Below are 14166 nucleotides of genomic sequence, written 5' to 3' on the forward strand. Positions count from 1 at the left end.
GGACATGTTTGCGTGAGCGTCAAACCCTGTATATGCTGTGTATTTGTGTTCAAAGTGCTGCAGACAAAACATTCTTCTGCAACCAGACAAACAAGGGCTTTGTCTACAGGAAATAGGGCAGGGAGGGGCCACAGTAGTGACAAAACAGCTGATGTACAGGATTATGGTCCAATAAACAAATGCAAAGGGGGCTCAAGTGGGACATCAGGGATCAAATCAAAACAGATCATTGGCTCCTGTGACCTTAAGGGTGAGGAGAGTGCTGTTCTTACGAGACAAGTGGGAAGGAAACAACACTGGGGTGAAGATACAGAACCATGTAATGACCAAACTACCTTGATTTCCTCAACAATGTCTTTAGCAATAAAGACAACAAGACCTCTGAGCCCCTGAGACCGCAAACACAACAAAGAGGGACATAAATGTGATTACGCACAGAGCTTTGAATGGAAGCCATGTCCCCAATTTTTCTAAAGCTGACACGAGAGATATATGAATCTCCAACAACTATTGTCTGCATCAGGAATACTTCAGTGTCACCCGATGAGCTTGTCAATCAAACCCTGTATATGCACTGATTGTCAGAAAAACATTTACTTGGCCTTCAGTTTGATAATTTGAGGTGGCAGGTGTCAAGTACATTCTCTCTGGATTCTGTTTGATGGAGGTTATATAAAATGTCTGTTGACATCGATCATTTCTGAGACATCGCCAGCAGAGATGTGTCATGGACCTAAAACGCTGACTTAATTCAGTTGTAAAACATGCTACTTCTCAAATCAATTTCACAATCTGAAACTCAAATCAAGGAGAGCCCTTTTTTTTTTTATGGCTGATCACCTTTGATCTAAAATATTTTCTGAGACCACCCTGATATTTTAAGTAATAATAACCATCCAATAAATATGAATTTCATGTATTCAATTTTATATACACTATATTGCCAAAAGTATTCGCTCATCTGCCTTTAGAAGCATATGAACTTAAGTGACATCCCATTCTTAATCCATAGGGTTTAATATGACGTCGGCCCACCCTTTGCAGCTATAACAGCTTCAACTTCTGGGAAGGCTTTCCACAAGGTTTAGGAGTGTGTTTATGGGAATTTTTGACCATTCTTCCAGAAGCACATTTGTGAGGTCAGACACTGATGTTGGACGAGAAGGCCTGGCTCGCAGTCTTCGCACTAATTCATCCCAAAGGTTCTCTATCGGGTTGAGGTCAGGACTCTGTGCAGGCCAGTCAAGTTCTTCCACACCAAACTCGCTCATCCATGTCTTTATGGACCTTGCTTTGTGCACTGGTGCACAGTCATGTTGGAACAGGAAGGGGCCATCCCCAAACTGTTCCCACAAAGTTGGGAGCATGGAATTGTCCAAAATCTCTTGGTATGCTGAAGCATTCAGAGTTCCTTTCACTGGAACTAAGGGGCCAAGCCCAGCTCCTGAAAAACAACCCCACACCATAATCCCCCCTCCACCAAACTTCACAGTTGGCACAATGCAGTCAGACAAGTACCGTTCTCCTGGCAACCGCCAAACCCAGACTCATCCATCAGATTGCCAGATGGAGAAGCGTGATTCGTCACTCCAGAGAACGCGTCTCCACTGCTCTAGAGTCCAGTGGCGGCGTGCTTTACACCACTGCATCCGACGCTTTGCATTGCACTTGGTGATGTATGGCTTGGATGCAGCTGCTCGGCCATGGAAACCCATTCCATGAAGCTCTCTACGCACTGTTCTTGAGCTAATCTGAAGGCCACATGAACTTTGGAGGTCTGTAGCGATTGACTCTGCAGAAAGTTGCCGACCTCTGCGCACTATGTGCCTCAGCATCCGCTGACCCCGCTCTGTCATTTTACGTGGCCTACCACTTCGTGGCTGAGTTGCTGTCATTCCCAATCGCTTCCACTTTGTTATAATACCACTGACAGTTGACTGTGGAATATTTAGTAGCGAGGAAATTTCACGACTGGATTTGTTGCACAAGTGGCATCATATCACAGTACCACACTGGAGTTCACTGAGCTTCTGAGAGTGGCCCATTCTTTCACAAATGTTTGTAGAAGCAGTCTGCATGCCTAGGTGCTTCATTTTATACACCTGTGGCCATGGAAGTGATTGGAACACCTGAATTCAATTATTTGAATGGGTGAGCGAATACTTTTGGCAATATAGTGTATATGCCGGTTGGGAAACCCTTTTCTAGTACAAGAACAGAATCAATATGCTTGCTCAATGTTCAATAAAATCACTAAACAATTAAGTATTACTTAGATTTACTACCTAAAATCACTGGCCTGCTGCTGCTCCTCCAGTGAGTGCTCGTTCTCTCCTTTCTTCCAGCCAGCCAAATACATGCCGCCTTGTGATTGACAGCTATGTGGGCACTTTTCCCGTCCTCCCCCAAAATTTGTGTCCGTAGGAGAGATAATGTAGATTTTTGAGGGGTCCATGGAGCCGGAGTTCTTTGAACAGCGTTCAGATGGGCTTCCAGAATGTCGAGAACCACTGGGGAAAAATGGAGGACCATCGTATGACCAATAGCTGATTAAATAAGTGATTCATTAATGTGCCACAGAAACATGAATCATGTATTTTTAGATGTGGAGCCTTGACATTTAAACACTGCTTTTGTATTTTAACAGATGGAGGATCTATACGGACATCTTTACAAATAAATCAAGTCACATACTTTTATTCTTAGCTCATACTGGAATATCGGGTTTTTGGCGTTAGAATTTCGATACAGTATTGTGATGTGAAATATTGCAATACTTAGAAATATGCGTTTCCCTCCACTTCTATAAGTGAAGATTAGCAGGTTTGAAAAGCATTTTAAGGACAAGAACAAAGGAAGTTATGGGATGTTATGGGATGTTATCAGGCAACTGAATCAGAATGAATAAGAAATAATACTCAACCATTCTCTTCACTGATACATGCTGGTTTTGAAACAAAACAGCAAAGCTATAATCTTTATTTTAAATCAGGTATTTTCTCTTGGATGCTGATTGGTCAATCCACAATATAGTAACAGCTATGACACGAAACACCTGTTAGATCAGTAACTATAATATAACCATTACTGATAATTATGAAGCCTTTTATAAGGCACTCAAGATTTTCTCACATCAATTTTCAAAAGAATTACAAAGTGAAATATGATTTCTGTAAGTCATCAAATACAAATGTCTCTTTTATGCGCTGATCCCTGCTGCTCTAAGCACCAAATAGCTAAAAACTTTATATCTGCTATTAGCTAAAATATTAGCCATTGTTTACTTGTCTGTGAGCTTGCTTGTGTGAATAAGCCGATGTTATATTTTAGATGTCCAGAACAAAATATGCAGTCCAGCAGGAAAAGCATGCTAACAAATAAACGGAAATATACGTTGTTGACTATTGAGGATAAAATCTTATACATCATCGCAAAGGGAGGATCTCAGCTTTCTAATGGCACCTAGATTGCGCTTCTAGTCCACTCAGAGCCAAGATATATGATGAAACAATGGGGGTGGTGCGTGAACTGAAAATTAGACTGAATGTCTATGGACGAGCACATCTGTGAGGGCTAAAATAGTTAGAGCGCCACCTACATTTCAGATCGGCATTTTGTGACGGAAGGTGATTGACGAAAAATTCTTTTTTCTAGTACTTTCTGCCATCTAGTGGAACAAAATAAGACTTTTTGGAGGGAGATGGAGTGAATAGAACCAGAATTACATGCTTACAAATTTAGGACAATTTTTTTTAGATTTATTATAAGATTGAAAAATGAGAAAATTTTGGGGCAATTAGTCCACAGTATGTGCAAATGGTGAGCTTTTAAATTTTAGTGTGATAAATTTCAGACGGCAGCCCAAAAATGCCCCAGAGCTGAAGAGGTTAAAGCGGAAGTATGTAATTTCTGCGCCACTTGCACCGAAAAAACAGAACTGCAAAAATAAATATTGTTTTCAAAACAGCTTTCTGAATACGCCCCCCATCTGCCGTTGATCACACAAACAGATAGTCCCGCCCCCAACTCGCGCCATTGGTCGAGTCAATGTTATTGTCTCTCTTGAGACGTGTTGCTCAAAACAAACAGAGGAATTTTCACAGCGCCACAGGGACACAGTGTTTTCAGTTTTCAAGACAATTAACCAATGAATGGTTTACTTATGGCTGTCTCTGCATATTAAGCTGGGATAAGAGAAAGTATTTAAAGAATGAAAAAGTTACATAAATTGGAACATAATGTTGACAAAAATATGACAAGTAAAAATAATCCTGCACGATATTTACAATGTGCTAACAATGTTTTCTTTCTTTAAGAAAAATCTAGAAAGAACTGATTCAAATAATTAATCTATGGTATGTTGGGGATTTCCTGCATTACAAACAGGTTCATTACCTCACTCAAATACATCCTACATATATGAGATTTATCATTATAACTACAAAATAAACGTAATATTACATCTTAAATCTGCACAGAGAATGAAGCGAATGTACAGGTGAACTTGAACTATGTGCTAGTCACAATGGGTGACTAGCCGTAAATACATTGTTTCCGCCAAAACACTACTGTACAAGCAACGCTTTATCCTCGTTCCTCATTTGTTTGTGCTCTCGCACATCTCACCTGGAAAGGGACGAGATCTCGCTCAGATCTCCAGTGCTGCCGTCAGTGGTGAGTCCGGTGGCTGTAGCAGGAGCGTACCCCTGAGACAGGAACATCTTTACCCTCCCCTCTTCCGCCTTGCCCTCATCGTGGTACTCCAGAACCCAGGGTAGTCCCGCCTCAACCCTCCCGTCACTCATGACCATCCGCGATGGTCCCACCCCAGGCAGAGGCAGAGAAGGGGGTGGAGGGGGCATGCAGGGTGCTGTATCTATGCCACTGTCTGTGGACGCTCCCTTTATGTAGGTGAGGCCCAGTGACTCCGGATCCATCGGGTCTCCAGATCCAAAATGCTTCTCGTCGCTGCCACTTGAAGTGTTGCTGGAGAGGGTGTTGTTACTGGAGTGGCTGGAGCAATGACTGTGGCAGCTCTTCTCACTGCTCTGGAAGATTATAGATGGTTATTATATTGGAAGAACATATATGCCAAGAGTTGAGTTGAATAGTGAAACTCAAAATCTCCCTTATTTGACACCCAAATTCAGTACATAGAGCCTCTACTAATGAACTGATGAGTAGAATAAAGTGTGTTATATTAGGGAGACATCCAAAATGTGTAGTTTTTTGGAAGATCAGTTTGCAGATCTTCAGAGTCTTGTTTGCTTTTCTACAGTAAAAATAAACTCATGAGGGTTTGAATTAACTAGGAATGCACCGAAAGGGAATTTTGGGACCAAACCAATAACCGATAATTCACAGCTCATTGTGGCCAATACGGATATGGTACTTTTACTTTTTGCATTTTTCTATCTTATTAATTAAAAATGACTCTTAAAAAAGTACGGGTTAAAAGCTTGGAAAAGCTTCACAATCTGAGCAACTCTCAGCTGCTGCTATTTAAGGTTTGTCGGATGTAACGTGAACCAGAAGTGCGACTACAATAGTACAGATTTATGCTGATTGTATTGTGTATATTTATATTTATGGACACAATATCTATGGTAATCTTGATGAATCGCTAAACTGACACAAGGGAAAGTTAACCCTTCTGTTGGGACCTGGGTAGCTCAGCGAGTATTGATGCTGACTACCACCCCTGGAGTCACGAATTCGAATCCAGGGCTTGCTGAGTGACTCCAGCCAGGTCTCCTAAGCAACCAAATTGGCCCAGTTGCTAGGGAGGGTAGAGTCACATAGGGTAACCTCCTCGTGGTCGCTATGATGTGGTTCTCGCTCTCGTTGGGGCGCGTGGTGAGTTGTGCGTGGATGCCGCGGAGAATAGTGTGGGCCTCCACACGCGCTACGTCTCCACGGTAATGTGCTCAACAAGTCACGTGATAAGATGCGCGGACTGACGGTCTCAGATGCGGATCTTATCACGTGGCTTGTTGAGCGCGTTACCATGGAGACGTAGCGCATGTGGAGGCTTCACGCTATTCTCTGCGGCATCCACGCACAACTCACCACGCGCCCCACCGAGAGCGAGAACCACATTATAGCGACCACAAGGAGGTTACCCCATGTGACTCTACCCACCCTAGCAACCGGACCAATTTGGTTGCTTAGGAGACCTGGCTGGAGTCACTCAGCAAGCCCTGGATTCGGACTCGCGACTTCAGGGGTGGTAGTCAGCGTCTTTACTCACTGATCTACCCAGGCCCCCATTACACGGTGTTAATTTAGTCTCATTTTGGTTTAATTCATTTGATTGAAGTTAGTTATTCTCTGTTTAGTTTAGTGATTTGCAAGAAAATCTGTGAAAATGTAGGTGCTAAGCCCACTATTGGCTGGTGATAGATCGATATATTGGCCAGGCCGATTAATCAGCCAATATTTGGCTGTTTTGCAATTACTGGCATTGCTAACTTTCCCTTGTGTAAGTTCCAAAACCTAACAATAGATTAGTCAATGTATAGTCAACACTTTCAGCTTTCAAGGTTTTTCCTTTTCAATTAAACAAATTTGGTAAATATTGCATAAAATAAGTCTTTACGTCTGTTCCAAAACCTAGTGAGCTTCATTCTGAGGCAACATTTTAAGGCATCATAGGCGTGCTCCTGATGCAAATGTATCCTTCCGTAGGTGATCCCAGAATGCAATCTGATGAGCTCGATTGAAAAATAAATCCAAGATGGTGGACGAAGCGAGAGAAATTTGGATTACAATTATACTTATAATCCATTTAATACTGGAAAGTATCATTAAAATGTGCTTGATATCATAGAAAACTGACTATTTTACCCAAAATGTGTGGGCACTATACACATTAACGCTCATTATTGTATTGTTCCTCTCGCGCCATCTGTAATGAAATCAGTTGCGAGTCGAAAATCCTGTGAGCTGTGCGTGAGCTGCCGCCTATGTAGAGTGTTCAAAATCGGTCCCTTATGAGGCATCACTTCAGTAAGGATGCTGCCATAGAAGACAGCTGCCTATGTAAGCAGGAGACAGCAAGGCAGCTCACTAAGTTTTGGAACAGACCCTTTGTTTCACTTTAGAAATTTTGTGTACATCGGATTTGCTGTTGTTACATTTTATTATGTTTATCTGCATTTACATCGGCCATTGGCCATCCTTCTCTCTAGATATCGGTATCGGCATCCACTACTGAAAAACCCATATCGGTCGAGCACTACTATTGGCATAATAATATTTTGCCAATTTGACCATTTATCTGAATTAATGATATATTGGCCGCCTATGTTACAAGAAGGTAGGTAAATGATCATTTTTATTTTAAGCTGAGGAGGATAGCATGGATAATGTTCATATTTAGAATGCATATCTGGAAAGTAAATTGAAATTTGACTTATTTACTTCAAATGTAATCTACTGTTTCACTGAAACCATATTATCCAAATGCAACATTTGTACATTTCATGTAAAAAAAAAAAAAATAAAAAATGGATGAAGGAGCCCTGGAGCTCTGAAGTGCATTTATCCAGCAATAACAGCAACAAACAGAAGAACCAGCAGTGCACCATTACCACCAACTGTAACCAATCTCATAGAAAATGAATAATTGATTAAGCTGTTAAATTGCATCATCTAAATTTAAGCCCTTTCAAATAAATGGAAAGTGGGTGATTTTTAAACTTTAATGCATGGCTTGCTTTGGAAGATCTATATACAGCCAACCATTTCCAGTTGGAAGAAAATCTAAATGTCCCTTTTGGCTAAAGCCAATCTGGTCAGTAAACTACTGCAAAAAGCTGCCAGTTTTGAGAGTAAAATAATGGAGAAAATAGTTCACAGAAGTTACTAATATGAGATAAACATGAGCCATTATGTCACATCTGGCCATTAGCATCAACATCGGATGCGGACTGCAAGGCTAGCGTAACCTTTTCGTGCTTGATAAATGTGGTGAATTTGAACTTCACCTGATGCTCAGACTCCTGATCTTGGAGCACACTCTCTCTGGATCTCAATTACCAATAATTGCTTACAAGTTGCGTACTTATGTGCGCAGAAATGGTCATAAAACATATTGAAGGGTCACTTAGATATGACATTTTTAACAATAATTTATGTTAAAGCATGTTTTTAAGACCAATGGGACTTTTTAAGGTGGTTCAAGTTTATGAAAACGTATGGTTTGTGAATGAGACCCAGGGCATGGCGCACGAGAGAGGTCAAACAGTGTGCCCGTCCCGTAACTGAGCTGTCGTCCGATTTCTTCCGTCAATTCCCACAGGGATCACATGGCTAGATGTGACACTATGAGCCATCTGCCATAGATGTCAAAGCCCCTTTCCACCAAACCATGACCTCCCTACGACAACTAGACTGCCCACACTAACAAAAGTGGTGCGTACGCAATGCTGCCAACTACATGTTCCTGACTAATAAGGTCACTGCACTCATCAGCCAGTTACAAACACACAAACAGTTGCACAGACACATATGCATGCACATGACATATGTTCCTGTTCATGTGCAATACAAGGCATTAACTTTAGCTACAGGACATTTATGCTCCAATAACCAGACTGAGGGCATTTTATTCCACAACTACAATCATAAGAAATATCATGGCTTTACAGATGAAGCAGGGATCAACAGCATCTGGTCTTCAAAGATCATTGCAAGCACAATATGGAAAGTAGGGACGTGCAAAAGTACATCTTTTTTTATAATCTGTTAGTTGTTGGAATGACGTTCTTGCTTTCAAAAACAGCTGGACTGAGCGCAGGAAATGAACAGAATGGAGGTGTCTCAAGTCGCAAACTATTTTTAACTTGAAATAACATCTTATAAATGCACAGCTACTTTTTAAAAATTGTGCAGACTGTATCAAAGAACACACAGCCCTTTGATTGGTTACCTGATAATTATATATTCTAAACAGGGCTGTACAGAGTGACATATGTGCGATTAAATTTGCATTTGCGATTAAAATGAAAATATGTGAAGACAAATTTTAACGCATTCGCACGTCTGCGATAAGATAATTTCAGCGTGCAACAAAGAACATGTACAATGACTCTGATGTCTCCTTTGCTATTGCCAAATCTCGAGCGTTTGAACTTTAGCACGTTGTCTTGGACACGGTATCATGGTCGTGGTCCTTCTATCCTGCGTGCTGGTTGCACGGCTGCGCTCCATGAGCATCGGTAAAAGAGTCACAATCAATAAAAACACAAGATATTTGTTCGCCCTTAAATTATGTGAGCATCTAATTGCTTAAAAAGTTACACTTTTGCCACGTCCACATTAACCTGTCTAAGTTGGAAACCTTGTTTTGGTTTTGTAACGTCGTCGTTTTCCAAAGTATACAGTTATGAAGAGCGTTTTCGAAAGTCTCAGTTTCCTTTATAGGACAGCGCTACTGCAGTGTGGATGAGAGGTGTAAACGTAGCAAAATCAATGAGTTTTCAGACAAAAACTGCTTAGTGCGGACATGGCCTTAAAAACACTGGATTCAGCATGTTTCTGAGATTCGAAAAAACACAACAGTGGGATGGTCTCTGGACACCACATGACATTTTTTACTTTAAAGGTGCTGTAAGCGATTTCAGCCATTCTACTTCCATGAGATTGAGCTGTTGGATTAGCCACGCCCCTCTTTCCAAAACCCTGCACTCCAAAGATAACAAAATAAGCTTTATTGAGACTGACATCGTGCAGAAATGGTTGTTAAAAACAACGACAGCAAAACAGCGCCCTCAACAGACAACTGTTATGATCAACATGGCTTAAAAATGGCATTAAGTCTCAATAATTAGCTGCAACTACAACACTATGAGAACATGCAAAATGATTGACGGAAAGAAAGCGTCATTGTCTGCGGATACATTTTTGTTTACTGTTTACAGAGTTTAGTGCTGTCATAGAGACTGTTGAGATATCTCAGGACACTTATTTTATTAATATCTTTAAGGGAGTAGAATTTTTTTTGCATACCTTTCCATGAAAAAATCACTTACAGCACCTTTAAGCCCCAGAAAAAATATCAATATGACTTTAAACTCAGAAATTGAAAACATGTTCATCATAGAAGAGGCGTATTCAAGTAAACGGTTTGTGTGAATCGCATTTAAAAAAATTTTTTTTATTTAATAGGTCTGGACAAAAATAAGCATCACTTCATTGATCCTTAGGACGCATGATCATAATATGCACCTGTTACCCTCTGTAACTGGTTTATTTTTTTAGATCGCTCGCCCACTGTCACAGACACGCACTTTTCTACTCCAATAACTGAACTAGTAAAGGAAGTTTGGGCTGTTTCTATGAAGGATGCTTAAATAGTGGTGTAAAAACTTTGTTCTACACACAAAAGTGTTTTATGGGCCATTTTTGAAAGAGTGCGAAACTTTTGAAAACTTGCTTTACCTTCAGTGGCGTAAATTTCATGTGAACACTAGGAAGGACAAGTCAACCCGTCGCTAAACTCCGAAATCCAGCGTCTTTTCACTATGGAGAAGGAACTTGCGTGGTCAAGGTTGCCAGATTGCATAACTAAAGCGTCTCCCTGACAGAATATATCCAAACTGTACAAATGTCAAGATCTGATTGGAAGGGATTCACCTATACAAATCTGGCAAACTTACACATTCTGAAATCTAATTGTGACCAGCTAATCGCCCTTATTTGAAGTCTGTTATTTATCAAACGTATTAAAATTCAATATTAAATATTTTACTTGCATGATTAGTTCTAAGTAATACATGACACAATTGATCTAAAGGGGATGGTGGGAGGAGATGCTTTTTGGTATTTCTTGCAACAAGGGGGATGGCATCCCCTCGATTCCCCCTCAACTCGAGCCCTGTGTTTAACATGTAGCTAGGCATTGCTAGCATGTTGCGAACACATTTTAACATATAGCTAGGCATTGCTAGCATATTGTTAAAACGTTTTAACATATAGCTAGGCATTGCTAGCATGTTGCTAATACGTTTTAACATATAGCTAGGCATTGCTAGCATGTTGCTAACACATTTTAACATATAGCTAGGCATTGCTAGCATGTCGCTAACACGTTTTAACATATAGCTAGGCATTACTAGTATGTTGCTAACATGTTTTCACATATAGCTAGGCATTGCTAGCATGTTGCTAACATGTTTTCACATACAGCTAGGCATTGCTAGCATGTCGCTAACACGTTTTAACATATAACTAGGCATTGCTAGCATGTTGCTAACACATTTTAACATATAACTAGGCATAGCTAGCATGTTGCTAACACGTTTTAACATATAACTAGGCATTGCTAGCATGGTGCTAACACGTTTTAACATATAGCTAGGCACTGTTAGCTTGTTTTGGCAAGTAGCTATGTTTGACTAGCATGTTTTTAGCAAGTTTTAACATTTAGCTAGGCATTTCTAGTATGTTGCTAACATGTAGCTAGGTGTTTATGGCATGTTGCTATCATGAAGCTAAGTGTTTCTAGCATGTATCTAGGCATTGCTGGCATGTTGCTAATTTCTGTAAAATACTTACTCGGGGGAATTTACCAGGCAAGTCTTTTGCCCCCTGTCTCTGTAAGCCTCTGTTCAGGATCTTGGTGGACGGGATATGCCACTTGGCCTCTGGAACACAAGGTGACCCTGGAAGTCATTGCATGATGTTACATGATGTTGATTGGAATGATGTTGCTATGCATTATTATCAAATGAGCTCACTCAAATGGTTTATGGAAAATAAATGTCTCAAGTTATTTAATGCAGCTTGTTAAATTCATAGAGCAAGACACTCAAGGCTATAGAATTACATCAGTCAATTAAAGTGGGTGAATCATTAGTTTCTATAGGCCATTTGAGCGAACGCAGCTAATGTGGTTTAACCATAGTAGCACTTGGGAAGAATAGTTGTTACATACCAGCAGACCGCGTTCTCTCCAGCTTGTGCTCTCGGTCTCTGTGCCCATCCACCTCCTTCTCCTCTGGCTGATCGTGAAGGGCAGGTGACTGGGATCTATGGAACGGAATATATGGGATGTTCACAAAAAACACCGTTATATTGCTCACTGAGCTGTATAGAGGTTCACTGGTGTACTCAATGTCTTAAAGCGGCTATATATCATAAAAATCAAATTTTCCTTGATATTTTAATATAAAAAGAGATCATTGTATGATGAAAACATACTATGACTTTCAAAACTCAAAACTCCCTCCCCAGCCCTAAAAAAAACATTTTATAGAAATTAAACTGCAACAATGTCTCGCTCCGAACTGCTGTGCATTTCTGACATCAGAGTGTCGAATACATTAACACATGACCACCAACATTTACATATTTTACAACTGCTATACAGGGTATGGCAAATTGTCTCAACCATTCACAATGAATAACAATGAGGAGGATGTTATTGAAGGATTGGGCAGCACAAACTTAATTATTAAACTCAACAAAAAAACCTACAACCTGTGAGTAAGTATTGTTACCAAGTCTGCACGATTTTGACAAAAATAAGATTATATGACAAAAAGTAAAAAACATTCTTCAGTATTGCAATAGTGATTAATTTAGTTTAATAGAATTTGCATTCAAATACTTATTCTGGGTGGATCAACTGCATGCCTTATTCTTTATGAATGTTTCTGAATGCCTTTTTTGCTGTTTTATACAACAGTAAATCAAGACATTTTGGCCTCTTAGAAAAACGAAACCTTCATTAATACGCAGAAAACGAACAACAAGCATGTCTGCGATTAGTAACAATGCCCAACTGCTCCAAAACAACGTGTTGAAAATATAACATTTTCACGCAATGGGAGTACAACTAAATTGAATGCTATTATTGACATTTTTTTACAATTGTAAACAGTGACAGCTGTAATAGTAGTCTCGATTATTTATGCGGTTAATTGTGCAGCCCTAATTGTCACTCATTTTATATGTGAAGAGGGTTTTTAAAGGGTTTTTACAGCATTGCTAGCATGTTGCTAATACGTTTTAACATATAGCTAGGCATTGCTAGCATGTGGCTAACATGTTTTCAAATATAGCTAGGCACTGCTAGCATGTCGCTAACACGTTTTAACATATAACTAGGCATTGCTAGCATGTTGCTAACACGTTTTAACATATAGCTAGGCATTGCTAGCACATTGTTAACATGTTTTAACATATATCTAGGCATTGCTAGTATGTTGATAATATGTTTTCACATATAGCTAGGCATTGCTAGCATGTTGCTAACACATTTTAACATATAGCTAGGCATTGCTAGCACATTGTTAACATGTTTTAACATATATTTAGGCATTGCTAGTATGTTGCTAACATGTTTTCACATATAGCTAGGCATTGCTAGCATGTTGCTAACACGTTTTAACATATAGCTAGGCATTGCTAGCATGTTGCTAACATGTTTTCACATATAGCTAGGCATTGCTAACATGTTGTTAACACGTTTTGCCCAACTGCTCCAAAACAACGTGTTGAAAATATACACATTTTCACGCAATGGGAGTACAACTAAATGGAATGCTATTATTGAATTTTTTTTACAATTGTAAACAGTGACAGCTGTAATAGTTGTCTCGATTATTTATGCGATTAATTGTGCAGCCCTAATTGTCACTCATTTTATATGTGAAGAGGGTTTTTAGAGGGTTTTTACAGCAAAAAACAGCCATGTCCACACAAATCAGTTTAAGATTAATAGTGTCCTAACATCATCATTCTCCAAAGTATGCAGTAATGGAGAACGTTTTCAAAATGCTCCATTTTCGTTTGAGGAAAATGCTGTTTTTGTGTGGATGAGGCGTCAATGTAGCGAAATCAATGCTTTTTCAAACAAAAACGTATTTGTGTCGACATGACCTAAGTAAGGGTAAAAAAATGACCATTAAAAACTAAATAATGACATAACTTATGGAGCAACATTATAAGTGGACCTAAATGACAAAACTAAATGTAAAATGTACATTTAAAAGCAAAAACAAAATCATAAATGTTCATATTATGTGTGGAGGTCGACCGGAAATTGGTATTTTGCAGATACCGATAACTAAATGTTGGAAAAACTGATTAATTAAAATAACCGATTAATAGTTTTTAAGATTGATTTATAGAATGTTAAGTAAATATCTTAAGTTTTTC

At 39.5% G+C, this 14166-nt stretch overlaps 1 protein-coding gene across 3 annotated transcripts in view; it reads right to left on the bottom strand.

The window, feature by feature from the left end:
* Positions 1 to 14166, bottom strand: part of sipa1l2 (signal-induced proliferation-associated 1 like 2) — a 127156-nt gene that overhangs the window by 22509 nt on the left and 90481 nt on the right. For 2 of the 3 annotated variants that reach the window (XM_051672181.1, XM_051672179.1), the window contains 4 exons: positions 11939 to 12033; positions 11560 to 11666; positions 4627 to 5048; positions 2286 to 2510 (listed from right to left, as the gene is read on the bottom strand). In XM_051672181.1, the coding sequence (XP_051528141.1) occupies positions 2286 to 2510; positions 4627 to 5048; positions 11560 to 11666; positions 11939 to 12033 (849 nt within the window). The remainder of the gene's footprint in view (positions 1 to 2285; positions 2511 to 4626; positions 5049 to 11559; positions 11667 to 11938; positions 12034 to 14166) is intronic. The other variant, XM_051672180.1, reaches the window with a different exon arrangement.

This window comes from Myxocyprinus asiaticus, chromosome 35, assembly GCF_019703515.2.
Source record: "Myxocyprinus asiaticus isolate MX2 ecotype Aquarium Trade chromosome 35, UBuf_Myxa_2, whole genome shotgun sequence".
NCBI lineage: Eukaryota > Metazoa > Chordata > Actinopteri > Cypriniformes > Catostomidae > Myxocyprinus > Myxocyprinus asiaticus.